The sequence below is a fragment of the Lepisma saccharinum genome, chromosome 11 (genome assembly GCF_977018435.1).
Source record: "Lepisma saccharinum chromosome 11, izLepSacc3.1, whole genome shotgun sequence".
In the NCBI taxonomy this organism is placed as follows: domain Eukaryota; kingdom Metazoa; phylum Arthropoda; class Insecta; order Zygentoma; family Lepismatidae; genus Lepisma; species Lepisma saccharinum.
Genome location: NC_139239.1, coordinates 59,578,908 through 59,594,003, shown reverse-complemented (window position 1 = coordinate 59,594,003; position 15,096 = coordinate 59,578,908). Strand labels below are relative to the sequence as shown.

The 15,096-nt window shown below is 40.5% G+C and overlaps 1 protein-coding gene across 1 annotated transcript in view; it reads left to right on the top strand.

Annotated features, from left to right (window-relative positions):
- The window catches only part of LOC145995050 (tachykinin-like peptides receptor 86C), a 178,967-nt gene that overhangs the window by 138,720 nt on the left and 25,151 nt on the right, over positions 1-15,096 (top strand). The window contains exon 4 of the mRNA XM_083131582.1: positions 11,115-11,249. Within this exon, the coding sequence (XP_082987708.1) occupies positions 11,115-11,249 (135 nt within the window). The remainder of the gene's footprint in view (positions 1-11,114; positions 11,250-15,096) is intronic.

Below are 15,096 nucleotides of genomic sequence, written 5' to 3'. Positions count from 1 at the left end.
TGCATTGAACTGTAGTGGGCAAAGGGGTAAAATTAGTATGTCCTAAATTACCATAAATATAAATAGTTATTTCATTAATATTTGTCAATGTATTTGAAGCAGTACACAATTATCGTTAGAGTATCATAATTCACGCTCTTATACGTAAAAATATTCCTTTGAACATGTGTCAATTCATTTATTTGTTTATTTTTTCTTAGTAAATTCCAGATGCAGAAAAATGTAGCTACTTTACACTGTTACAATGCTCTACTTTAATAAAAGGAGAATTAAAAAAACGTCGTAAGGAGACTTGAACCTGGGACCGCAAGATGCACAGTCGATAACTCTAAGCACTACAGCACGGCTTTACCTACCGCTTAAACAACAATTTTTATACATATATTCAGACACTCCAATATTGTAAATGTCGTTGGATAATCATGTAGTTGAACTTCCACTTAAATTTTGAATTGCTTTTCTTGTATTAGCACATATCTTCGAGAAAAAAAAATTCGAAGTGATGTAGAATAACGAGAATATTGGTAGCTGTTGTAAAATTGCGAGTTATTTCATCTAACTTATTATTGTGATTAGACATTATTAATGGAAAATATATAAAGGCTTCTACATTGCTGGACGCTTAAAGTACGTTTTATTCACAGTAAGGCTAATCGGCTCTCGACCTACAGTTTAAAGTGGACATATTGTGACTCCACCAGGTATCGAATCCGGGACTCCTTGATCACAAGGCGGCGACGTTACAGCTACGTCATCAGGGAGGCTTCAAAGTATTTGAATGTTTATAAATAATGGAAGCTTTATTTCAACCTGCGAATCCTCAAACTACCTGCACAGCATGTGTAGACGTGCCTGTTTTTCTCGTTTTCGTCCAATTAAAAATCAACTGGCATGTGTATGTTTATGATTAATTGGAATGATAATTATAAAGAATGATAATTAGCCAAACATAAATTAGAACTTACTTAACATACAGGTTTATGGAAAAATTGTTCTGTGGTCTTATTAATGAGAAATGAAATGAGCAATTTATAACTATTATATAGAATATCTTTGGTTTGCCTTTCCTTACTCAACAGCAAATACATTTCATAATACTGTTCTGAACATGAGACTTTCGTCAGTATACAAGGCATTTCGTCTGTTGCAGTATCACAGAAAAAAAACATCGTCCTGCAATGTAGAAGCCTCTAGATATTTTCCATTAATAATGTCTAATCACAATAATAAGTTAGAAGAAATAACTCGCAATTTTACAACAGCTACCAATATTCTCGTTATTCTACATCACTTCGAATTTTTTTTTCTCGAAGATATGTGCTAATACAAGAAAAGCAATTCAAAATTTAAGTGGAAGTTCAACTACATGATTATCCAACGACATTTACAATATTGGAGTGTCTGAATATATGTATAAAAATTGTTGTTTAAGCGGTAGGTAAAGCCGTGCTGTAGTGCTTAGAGTTATCGACTGTGCATCTTGCGGTCCCAGGTTCAAGTCTCCTTACGACGTTTTTTTAATTCTCCTTTTATTAAAGTAGAGCATTGTAACAGTGTAAAGTAGCTACATTTTTCTGCATCTGGAATTTACTAAGAAAAAATAAACAAATAAATGAATTGACACATGTTCAAAGGAATATTTTTACGTATAAGAGCGTGAATTATGATACTCTAACGATAATTGTGTACTGCTTCAAATACATTGACAAATATTAATGAAATAACTATTTATATTTATGGTAATTTAGGACATACTAATTTTACCCCTTTGCCCACTACAGTTCAATGCAAGGATACCTTCGCAAATATCGAATGAAAAATTTTCATCATGTGCAATTCTCCATTAAATGTTTGCGCCGATTCGTACTACCTTCGTTTTCTTTCTTACAAGCTAGTATTATTTGCACATTACGTGTAGGAGGAGAGTTGCATGCATCTACATTTCACATTGGTCAGCTCCTCCTAGCTATTCTCAAGAACGAAAATTTGTAGGGTAGTGGTTACCGTTGTAGATTGTCAATCTGATGCTCTTGATCGTCCAAACCCTTCCGATGGCAGAAAATTGTCGTAAGTTTTAGACATATCCCATTGTGGTCATTGTCCGCGCAGTGTGAAACGGAATGATTCTGTTTGGAATTAACGATTGGGGAGGAGAAATGTTAAATAACAAAACGTCAATTTGAGAAGTGGAGGAAAATTAGATAATTCATCTGAATCAATGATCTTACGTGGCAGATTTTATCTCGCTCTGAACTCAGACAAAAGGCATTTCGTACAGATCTAATACATTCTCCAATTCATTTTAAAATATTATTAAATGTTTCATGTCGATATTTTGATCAATGCATAATTCTTGACGCTGAGATGATATTTTCTACAAATACCTCATCTCTCCTCTCGTCTCCTTTCTCTTCTCTCCTTCTCCTTCTTCTCTCCACATCTTCACCTCTGCTTATATGTCATATCGCCTTCCGTCCTCTTCTCGCCTCTTGTCTCCATCCCATTCTTCTCCACTCCTCTCATCTCTTCTCCTGTCTTAGATTTTCGACTTCACTGCACTCTTCTCCTCTTCTTTTCGTTCTTCTCATGTTCTCTCTTGTACTCTACTCTCAACTCTCATCTTCTCGTCTCCTCCTCTTCTCTCAAACCTCCTCTTCTCCTATCCTCTCATCATCTCTTTACCTCCTCTCTTCTCCTCTTTGCTCCATTTTCCTTATTTCTTCTCGCACCTTTTCCCTTTCTCCTCATTACTTCTTCTATCCACATCTGTCCTACCTTTTCTTCCCTCCTTTACTTTTCCTCTTCCCCTTTCTCCTCTAATTTCTTGTCCCTTTTCGTTTCCTCTCTCCTCTTTTCCTATGTGTAGATTCATCAGCGATGAAATACTAGAATATCGATTTTCTTTCTTTCAGAAAGTATTTCTTATTTGCGACAAATGTAATACTGATATTTTCTTAGAGTTTTATACAATAATACTTGGTTTTATTCCTTTCGCGTATTTCATAAATATCTATTGTGCATATGGCAACCCTGAAATTGAGCCTAACTCTACAAGCAACCCACCAGCGCCTTACGTAATTTGGGTTGCCTAGTTTAAAATGTCGTTGTCCTAAAACTTTTGAGAGACACTGTACTATCAACTATCCCGAGTATATCTGCAGCAAGGCTGTGCATGATGCTAGAGAAGGGGAGAAAGCGAGTGGGAAGAGCGAAGCAGTACACACTGTTCAAACGCACTTCCCCCTCCATAGAATCCCGTTCCCTCTCACGCGTTCATTGGCCGAGCCCCCTCTAGTCGTTACTTGCGCAGAGACTCGTTTCCGTTGGTTCGCTCCAGAGGTTCACGGGACAGAGTATAAGCCATGGAGTAGCAGCTAGTGTACGGGATTTGGAGAAAGTTACAGTTGTTCACATAAACATTAGAGAAAAGGTTCTCTCTGGAAATGATGTGCCGGAATAGGTCAAATTCAAAACAACAGACGATGCGCATATTCATTGAATGCTAAAGCGATTCCCGCTATGCTGTCTATGCATAGTTGAAAATTTCTCCGGCTGTCTCCATGGCAATGGAAATTGTTGTGTTCTTTACATTTGAGGTCCGGTTTTTTTATTATTTGCTCGTATGTTCGCTGTAAATTCCTCTCCGTTGTGCTCGCTAACAATGCTTCAACAGATTGTATGCTCCTTTGTCCGGTACCTAGGCACGCGATTCATTCAATATATATCATCTAATTTCCTCCGCGCTTTAACATTAAATGTTGTAGAGCTTTTGCCGGCCGAGCGATTGGTTAATTCAAACAATGGACAGCTGTTGGTCCCTTAGCTCTGAACAGGTTGTGAAATCAACACAGGTTGACGTGAGCAATGTTTATACGTGAGGGAATGCTAGAATGACAGTGTAACGCTACGGCTATTAAAAGAAAAAAGCCTGACAAGTTAAGTCCCGATATGCGCAGATAGCTGCGGAACACTTCCTATTACGTCATCCTCCCCACCATTCTTCTACGTACTGGTCTGGCCTTGAGAGTACGAGTGGTGCCAACTCAGCAAAATTGAGCTAAGCAAATATGACAAACTATTTTTACTGTGTGGATTGACGGTGCTGGCTCATATCAGTTTATCAGTGGTTCATTTTTATTTAATCCGGTCGTTGAAAATGCGTGCGGTGCGCGGACCGTAAACTGTAGTATTACGCACGCGCGTTAAGGTTTATAACGAAGAGAAACTTCTGGGCGAATGACTTCATTTTCTGAATGCGACATCGAGCAGTGGCCTGGTTTTTTAAAAGCCGAGTGGGGTGGGGGTTATTTTGTTTATCGTACAAGAATCACTACGAGAAGGCAATCTGATAACACGCTTGCCTGTGTTCTTTTTTAAAGCATTGAAATGTTCTTGCTCTTTACTCTTGGCTGCTCTTTAGTCTTCAAATGCAAAAATCAAATCATGCCGGGTGCAAGGAAATCCACAATCTGCTCTGGAAAGCCCCTTAGAGGACAGGCCAGATAAATTGTTTAAAATGTTGCAACATATTTGCGAAATCAGAAGGAGTTACATAAACTTAAGTATAATGTTGTCGAGTCCACAAGCGCCGCCACGGGAGTATCTAAATGGATGGTTTCTCAAGTCTTAAAATAATTGGATTGTATTGATTTGTTGTTTAAGTTCACTTTATGCACAGTAAGGCTAATCGGGACTGGACCTACAGTTTAAAGTGGGATCCAAACCACTATGTGCCTCCACCGGGAGGACCTCTTGATTACAAGGCGACGACGCTACCACTGCGCCATCGGGGAGGCCAAGTTTTAAAAGAAGGAAAAGAGTCGTTGGCGAAAGGTGAGCTGAATTTCTGTACTCCGACAGGTAGAAAACAGCCCAGGAAAAAGCGAATACAAATTTCCTTGAAAATCCTCAGACCATTCCGCTCCCTCCAGGTTGCAACACTGCGAACCAACGTCGCTGCGGAGAATGTAGTGGCGAAATGTGGTGCGAGATGCGCAACAGCTATTTGCAGCGTCTTGTTTTAAAACTTGTCAAGTTATACCATACTGTACACAGTCTGCCCGATACTCAATGCCAGGTAAGATTGGTGAGCTGAAACTAAAACGCAAGGCCAAGAAATTAGGCGGCTGGAAGACGATCGCAGTGTTGCCTCGTCGGCATGCAACCCCGTGTGTTCGGAGGTTTAAAAGCAGTCCGACGTGCAGATATGGGACTCCATTTTTGGGGCATGTAACAAACTTTCAATTTACACGATCACCAGCTCTGTATCGAATGGTGACCCGGAGAGAAGTCGCTCTGACGCTCTAACTAGGCAACGCAGCCTGGTTGACGTTGCCACACAGTGCGCGGGAACCAGCGACTTTTGTCCCGCTCTCGCTTTGCTTTCCCCATATATGGCACCAGCGCAATTCTGCCCAGTCGCCTAATTTTATGGCTGTGTGTTTAGTTCATAGATTGGACCACTAGAGGGTGTTGTAATCGTAGGCAGAACAACCAATTGAATGAAGGGGTTTCCGAGTGACAGCTGTTGGAGCAGGACTATGCTTGATGGAAGAAAGAGCCGTGATCGAAGTTTACTGTAAAGTAGGGAAAATGTCCAGCGGACGTCTAGTAATATCTGAAACAAGTCTATGGCAATGACTATCTGAGCTGAACACAGGAATTTCGTTGGTATTCATACTGTGAAACAGTTTCTGGTCTCGAAGTCGATATGGCTGAAGGAACACTACCCATAGTTTGCTTCCTAAAACTCAAGTGGGCTGTTAGAAGGGAGCGTTATACACCCATTACTGATATCCAAAGCACTGTGACACAGCGACTCCATTTCAGGACATCCATCATGCTTTGACCAGCTGTACCACAGATATTAACATTTTATGGAGTCCGAGGGGGTCAACGTTGAACAACGAACCTAAGTCGCATGTCCATATATTATTGTATGTTTTCGCATACTAACTGCAGTGTCATTACTTATCGAGTAGACTGTGTATTTCCCCAGTGTAAAACAAGAATCCACAAGGGATTAATAAGGCAAAAAAACGCAACTCATCATTAATGAAACAAGCAGTCAGTGTTGTCACTTTAAATCAAAGAGAAATGAGAAAGTTTATGAAAATATCAAAATTACAGGGAAATATTAAGATATCAGCTTCATATATTAGATATAAGCACTCTCAAGTGTGAAATATATTTTACCTACTTTCGTCAGCTAAAAATTACTATATAAGAATATAATAATTTAAATTTGGGGTGGGAACAGTTAATCCCTTCCATTATTGCAACTTTAAATTATAACACCATTAATATAAGCATAATGACAAATACAATTTTTTTCGTATTTTAATATTTATTTCCTGTTAATAGTTTAATCATATCTAAACATTTCTGTTTATTGATACTCTCTATAGGTTCACTAATATTATTATAGTAATAGTCGAGGAGACATTTTTTTCTAGTATGAAGTAAAAGAGACAAAAAAGTTCATTTTGTTTTTACGTTCGGGTTCGGACCAACTCATTCAGTTCAGTTGCAGTACACACGTTCTGTAGAGATAGATAATGAAGAATGAAGTAGCCTAACTTAAGTTCTACTACTTTTTTAAGTAAAAGCAACTGTAACCTATACTCCGTCCCAGCTAACTGTGGAGCAGGCAAACGAAAGCAAGTCTTTGCGCAAGTAGTGACGCGAGACGGCTCCACCAATGAACACGTGAGAGGAACGGAATTGCGTGGAGTGGGCAGTGAAGTTAACAGCCTGTACATCGGCGTCTACTTCTTCGCTCTGGCCAATAGATATCCCTAGCTTCTCCGATGCTATGCGCGGCTTTGCTCTACAGTTAGCTGGGACACGGTATAGTTCCATTTCATAAAGAGTTATGAATTACATTTCCAGAAAAGTAAATGGAACTCATTGCTTTGTACAGTCCACAGAAGAACATGATGTAGTGTTGTCGAAGAGCGAGATTCTCCGATACAGCAATGACAACGCCATCTCTTAGCGATTCGCGTAAGCTACCATCCCGCTGTAGCTGCTCAGGAAGGCCTTTCGGTGCTGCCAGCTGTTACAAGTCGTTGGGATTTTCATCGATACATGTTTGTGACAGGATGGCTGGAGTCGCACGGGCTACCGACTGCTCGTCGGTCAATCATCCTTGTCAGTAAACTCCATGAATTATCACCGGGTTCGAACCCAGCTGATAATGCAACTTGTCAATTTGCCTTTGTGCGTATGAGCTTTGAAATTGTTATCCGTCAATATCTGTTCTGGAAGTATATATACTTATCAGAATTGATGCATTTGTATTTTTTTTTTATTATTTTTTATTCTCAGTCCGTACATTTTGGAATTTACTTCTTAAATGGACATTCTTACATACTTTTACCAATTTCAATGTTCATTTATGTTTATTACATAAAAATGACATTCACAAATCGCAATTCTTGTTGTCGTAGTCACAATTAGCCAAACTGAATAGCAAAAAAAACATAAACTATGTATAAAATAAATACAAAACGTGTATTTAAATAAATACAAATATCACCATATGTAATTCTATACACTCTTCTCAAGATATGAGTTGGCTGGATGAGTGCTGACCGGGTGACTAACGCTCTCGCAACAGAAACTTTGGGTTCGAGTCCCGACAAGGGTATAAACAGTGGCGGCGATTAGAAGGAGGCGATGGGGGCAGTTGCCCCCAACTTTTCACCACTTTTGCCTCTGCACTATGCTAAACATTATCTACAAAGGGCTAATATACTGTCTTTGCCCCCGGTTTTTTTAACCCAATCGCCGCCACTGTTGGCATGCGTTTATTTCGATAGTTATACTCTGTCCCGGTTATCACTGGAGCAACGCCACGCAAAGCAGCAGAGAAGGGGGATAAATCGTGTGGGCATAGAGAAGTAGTACACGGTGATGGGAAGTCTGGTAACTGCAGTCGCTTTCCCACCCTCCACGCAATCCCATTCCCTCTCGTGTGTTCATTGGTGGAGCCGTCTCGCGTCACTTCTGGCGCAGAGACTTGTTTTCGTTCGCTTGCTACAGAGATAGCCGGGACAGAGTATAGATTTGTTTTCGGGCTCTGTTGTAGACAAATGGTTATCACACTCCTCTATGATGTGAGCTGGTGCGGGTAACATCCAAATGGGGCCCCCTTAAATGTCTGTGTTTGCCCAGCATCGTGAGGGCAATTGGCGAGATACTTGAAAAGAAGAAATAGCGGGCTCCCGTCTCGAAATAATAATAAAAAAAACAGCGGTGATGGGACTTGAGGCGCTGACCACACGTCACCTAATGAAAATGCCACTTTGCAGGTCCTGGCTCTTGGAAGCCTATTCTGCCATAGAGTTTTTGTTAGCTTGCATTTGTATTTAACTGAGCTGGCTATGGTAATGTTTCTCCCATAAAGGATTGTTACGTAAATGTGCAATGACGGCGAAGTTAATATTCTGCATTTTGAAAACAATTTTATTTGCAAATACCCAACTCTTTATGCCCGGTTAAACCCGAATGGCTTGTTTATGTTTCTTAAAATCTTTCTCCAAAACATAGTTCCATAATTTATTAGCGAATGAAGTAATGTGATTGATCAATTCACATTTCATCCTCGTCGTCGTGAGTAAGCAAAGGTGACAAAGGGTAAAAGATAAAACTACCCCTGTACATTGTAATATGCCGTAAAGGGATAAAGATGGATGTGGAGAAAGGGCCCCACATATTCATAACCTCGGCCATGTGGAAAAGTGATGTGGTCAGCAACACGCTCAGGTCGCTTTTACAACCTCCCAGGTACCCACTCTTATGGAGTGGATCACCGCTGATCTTTATAGTGGTAGAAGAGTGTCACAAAATGAAAAAGAAATGTGTATACAAGAGGAAGTAAAAAAATATCCGTACTTTTGCCACAATTTTCCTTAGGTTGGCCGCATTGTCTTCAGCGCTCGCGTGCTAAAAGGTAGTTATGTGTCCAAGGTTTGATCTTAATCGCTCAATTTTTCTTTCTTTTGTTACAGAGTAAACATGGCCGCTCCACTAGCAGAGATCAGTGATGCGATTTCTCTGGTCTGAAGGTGTGCGAGGGGCTGAAATTCATCGCAGGCTTTCACGTAAACATAAGCACACCACCAGTGGCGAAGCGTGACATTTTTACGCAGTCATCGCAAGACTTGCCAAACGTCACGGTCAATCTTTCAACCGCGGCTGGGGAGGGGGATTCCTACATTGATAATGATGATAACAGTGTTCATACATGACGTGTGAAGTAGAGATGGCCAAATCAATTTTTTCTACGGAGTATATGATCGTAAAATAAGGACTGGCCTTTCCTTTCGGCGCGCTAAACTTAGCGAATCTCTTGCGTATTTCTAGCTGCTTCATGGTGTCACTTGACTTATTTCGCTCAAATATGCGAATATTCTGACTTATTTTTTACTTCTTCTCTAAAATATTTAAAAAGCAAAATTTTTATAATTTTGCTTTGTCATAGCCGCATCTCCCGATGACCGGACGTCTCCTCGCCTCTGCTGACACCACCTTTTAACATGAGATTGATGAAACCAGTGTGGCCAACCTAAGAAAGTTGTGGTGAAAGTGCAGATAATTTTGGCCTCCCCTCGTATATTTGTGTGTCCATGATTGCAAGTATTCTGTGCCACTGTGTGCTGCTATGGGGAGAAATATTGGTTCCGAATGTCACCAATCTAGTATTCTTGCGCAAACAGTGTATATTTCATCGTTCTTATTAATAATGAGGAAGTCCTAGTTGACAATTGTTCAACTCCATCTCAACTCAGCATGCGCTAGAAGTAGTTGGGGCTGAATTAGCTGGTTTGGTGCAGGAGCATATAAACGAATCTGCAGGAATGTTCTCTGAAGTTAAGGAATTGACTAATAGCTCCATTTCTCTCTCTCCGCGGTCCGTAATTGCGTCTATTTCTCTTTCTCTCTCCTGGCCTAATGCTTTAAGCTCATTCTCAATGCAAGAGCCATGCCCTGAGGGAACAAACGGCGGAGACAATCTCTGCGGTAAGTTTGGATGACGAGTCCTGAAGGTTTTTAAAAGCTCCTGCTGTTAATCTTCGTGCTAATGGAAGGATGTGACCGAGATAAAAAGAGATGAAGAGCCCCTCTCTGTGAGGGGGAGAGAGAGGAAATGAAAGACACCGGGAGAATGAGATATAAAGAAAAGATAAACAGAAGAAAGAGCGAGAATATGTAGGACAGAAGAAAGAGAGAGAGATTCGCTCTCTTTCTCTCTTACACACACACACACACATACTGAGAGATAGAGAGAGAGAGGCACATATAGAGAGATAATGAAGAAAAAGGTGTGTGTGAGAGAGAAAGAGAGAAATAAAGGAACAAAAAGAGAGAAAAAAGTAGAACCGGATGAGAGAGAGGGGAAAGAAAGCATGAGGAAGATACAGCGATGAAAATACACCGAAGAAACAGACATATAAAAGAGAGGCAAAGGAAAGAGGAACAAGGGGGAACAGAGAATGTGGAAGACAAGAAAAAACAGTGGTAAAAAGAAATGGGAGAGAGAGGGGTGGAAAAACCTGGAAGAAGAACAGAAAAAGAGAAGGACCGGGAAGCGACGGGCAGAAAGAGATTAAATAGAAAGAAGGGAGAGAGTAAGGTAGAGACAGAAGGATAAGAGTGACAGGGAAAAAGAGAAAAGACAGATTCTTTTCTTATTTCAAGCTACTTTTCTGCCTCTCTCAGATAATCACAACAGCGAGGATGAATGATGACAACTAGATGAAATTGATGAAAGCACACACGCAAATGAGAACTAATGCTTAAGTCCGGAATTATCGGTGCTGAGATCATGAGTCGACCACTCAACGCATAAACTGAGGCAAGACAACCAAGACTGGTATGTCTACATGTTCGCTAGCCTCAGACATCTCCCTAAATGCGTTTAATATCCTCACAATACCATAAATCATAACAAAAAAAGTTTCCAAAATCTTTGTTGAAGAAACAATTGTCGAATGTATCATTACAGAAAATAACTGACGTGCAGAATATAACACAATTTCTAAAAGAAAGCGCTCACATATACAGGCGATTTTTTTTCAGTTTGATTTTGTGTTTTTGTTGTCTTACAGGTACCTGGCGATAGTGAGGCCTTTGAAGCCGCGGATGTCCAAGATAAGCGCTCAACTAACAATCCTTGTGATCTGGGTAGCCAGCATGGCGCTAGCGTTCCCCTGCCTTCTCTACTCTACCACCAGGGTCTCCCAGTAAGTATTTACAATTTGTTGTGCCGTTACTTTCTAAAGAGTGCCAGCTGTGGCTATAGCATATTGAGCAGATTATCTCCTCAAGAGTTGTTGAAAAACTGAAAGATTTTTGAATGTGAAACGAGGTCGGTCAGTATCCGTAATTGATCCCGGATTCGCTTCAGGTTGAACAAGCCCGTAGCCAGAATTTTATTTCGGGGGATGCGGTCTCATCCCTTAGCAACAGAAAGACGAAAAAAAGGGGGGCAGAAACCGTGAAGATAAATTTCTTAGTGTATTGCTATTTACTATGCAAGATGTTTAATCCTGCTAAGGAAATAATTACCACTATACACTATTTAAATTAGCTAGATATTCTGAAGTAACCCCTTGTCACAATTAATATACAACGTCTTGTTCTAGCCAATAGCTGTTCTTTGTTGCGTTTATACTAGGTGAGTGAAATACAGGGTGGTCCAAAAGTATGAAGATACCCGAATATAAGTTGAATGACATACTGTTCCGCAAAACTAATACTGTAGGTTTGCAATAGGAAATGTTATAGGGCAAATGACGATGACGACCGCCATCTTGAATTCAACTTCAAAATTTTAAATGGGATGGCAGTGATATGATATATCAAATCAGGCTAGAATTTTACGAGAAATGCAATGGTGAAGGTTTTTTCGACGTATCTTTAAACACTAAGAATGAATATATTAATTAAATCTTGTACCAATTTGGTTTTTTTCGAGGTGTCAGAAAAAACAACATTAAAAGGTCTTTAACATGTCAGTAACGCATCCAGATTAAACTGGCGTCTAGGATGAGAAGTTCACGTGCCATTGCTCATGATTTTAATCAGATACATCCACGAAGAGTTGCGCATTACGAATGGTTGTCTCAAACAATTACAGTGTGACGCTTCCATTGAATGAAAAGTCTTTCACAGTGACAAGGACTGTATATGTATTTTCTTTTGGTATTTCTTATTCAATGAAAACTTTACTTCATTTTGTCTTACTTATGTATGTTTTGTTATGTATTAGGAGTAACAAAATCGCCCGATTCATTGCCGCACTCTACTTACTGATAAGGTAAGGTAAAGGTGCCCATGTGCATGTACACATACGGCGTGAAGGCATATGGGGTAATGTGGAGGTAGAGATCCACATATTCTTGACCTCGTCCATAGTGGAATGATGTGATCAGCATCACGCCCGGCCGCCTTTACCCTCCAGGGTAGCCCCCAGGTACCCATTGATACGAGACTGGGTGGGATTGATTGATTGATTTGCTTTATTTTACTTCGCCTCTTGTGCCACTATTGGCTAATTTGCGAAAGTGGGGTTGTGTGATGAAATTGATGAGTGGACACTCACAAACATCCATGTCCAGGCCAGGATTCGAACCCGGGACCCCTGGCGTCGTAGAGCGATGACGAGGCTGGGTGGGCCTCAGAGCCGCGCAGAAACAGGGAAATGACTGAAAAAATTCCAGGTCCAGATCACCTTTCCCGGGATTCGAACCCCTTACTTACTTATGCTGAATACAAAAACCTTTGGCGCCCCTGCTCTAAATAATGGTTTAATTCTATAAAAGACACCTAAGTTTCCTTGTAGAAGCATTAATGTAAAGAATGTAGCATAATAGTTAATGGTACCTAAACACGGAGCTAGAACACACATATAGCACGGAACATGGTGCTAATGAGATCACCTTAAGTGTGGTCGCGATCCTCGACACGTGAAGAGCATGTGTGGAGACCCATTTCCACCACATCGCCATATTCCTCCACGGTACTGTGCACTTCATCGGCGAGCGCTTTACTTTTTTACATTTTTGCTGAATATTCACAGCGCACACGACAATTTACGGGTACATTAGTCTCTCCATGTATTATTCCTTAGTGAGTTCTCATTCGAAAGAAAATGTACGCTTCCTTTCTGTGTAAACACTCGTCGACAGGCGCGCTTAATTTTCCAGGCAGTAATTTTCGTTCTCTTTCATCTTTCATCTCGTATTTCACCGTCGCTATGAAGCTAAGAGACTCTCCATCTGAATTAGAAGCGTCTTCCACGCAAAGTCCCCCAACCACCTCTGAGGAAGTTACATGCTTAAGTGAACAGTAAAGCGATAGAGTAGCGCTTCGCATTTGTTTCTCTTCATATTTTATAAACCCTTTAGGCTTTGAAGAGACGAGAGGACTTAGCATTTTCCGGTTCACGTTCAAAACTCATTTTCTAGTATCGCCATGACAGTGCAAGGGATCTTTACCTTTCAACATCCGTGCGATTCCGATTCACCTTAATGTTCAAAAGAAATGATGCTCTTGCTTGTTGATTTGTTTGTCTTTGTAGCGGCGTCACACTATCAAAACACTTGGCGTAACTTTCCCAAGTCCAGGAGTGTGTTGACCCCGTGTTGGCTGAAAGAATTAAGTTTCTCATAGCTCACGAACACGAAAATGTATTATAATAACGGATATTATACACAAACACAGTGTATACGACGACGAAGTACCACCTCTTGTGGCCGCGCTCGATCTCAAACACAGGAAGTTACAGAGTTCAGTCTTATTACGTCATGCATATGACGCGTATTTCACGTGGCAGTTCCACACTGCCATCTAGCGAGCAACTCTAACATCAATTTTATATTATAATTATATTACAGAACTGAACAGTCTTTTTGTTCTACCATTAGGTTAGCCGTGGGGGAAAACTGAATTCGGCATGTATATAAGCAAACTGATAGGGGAGAGCGCGTAGGGTTGTAACTTTTTTCTCCAGTATTTTGCCGATCAATACATAGCGGTACATAAACGAAACTTTACACATAATAAACTAACATTTCTAGTTTAAAAATATACAATAAGTGCAAACAAACTATGAGTAGTTTGAGAGAAATTAAAGAACAAAAGTAACCTTGCAATTGTTACAACCTGCCCCGCCAAGTGGGTTAGTTGTAACACTGAGTGGGCTAAATTCTAACATGATCTGAATACGGATGACAAAGTACATAATATGTAAATATTTAGTCATGACTAAGATGGTTGCTAACATACGTCGTCATTGAAAATTAGTATCAATTCTTTCCTCATACTAGAAATTGCACTCAGCCAGCCATGCAGTGATCACATAGCTAACCTATCTGCTACGTATTTACAAACAACACAATTTCTCCGATAAGGGAAAATTACTTCCACCTCAAAAAAACAGGAAAGTCCTCTGTCAACTTCAACTCACGTCAACTGGGCAACTGAGGCACTAATAAGTGCTGCTACCACCATTGAAATTCCAACGCCATCTACCAAATAGTACCGAAGTTATTAGCTCTGTTACAACCTGCACGCGTTACAACCAGACTCTACGCTAGACGAAAGATTTGCTGGTTCTAACATTCTGACTAGAAATTTATTGATGAAAAGATTCTCTCGGGACATCGACCAGGTGAATTGTGGAAAAGATTCCAAGCTTTCGAGAGCTAACGTCACTCTCATCTTCAGGGTAGAAGTGCCGGAGAGAAACTTTTCATCATTCGTCGCGAGAAAACCTTCAAAACTTACTACAAATTAATTGACAAAGAACAAAGAACACCACCTCAACTTGCGGCTGACTTCGATGGCTATTTTGTCGTCAGTCGAGGGTGTGTTTTGCAACCGAAAGAGGAACATTTTTTTTTTTTTTTGCGCGTTACTGACATTTTTGTGCATGATATGCTTGTCGAGTTTACATTCCCTTTTTGTTAAGGCTCAGGTACACAGAATGCGGCATATTGTCGCAGCCTCGGTCGCTGTGGTAAGTCGCGCCTCCCTGCGGTCTGGGAACACCAAATCGAGGACTCAGCAGCGGCCAACATAGACTCG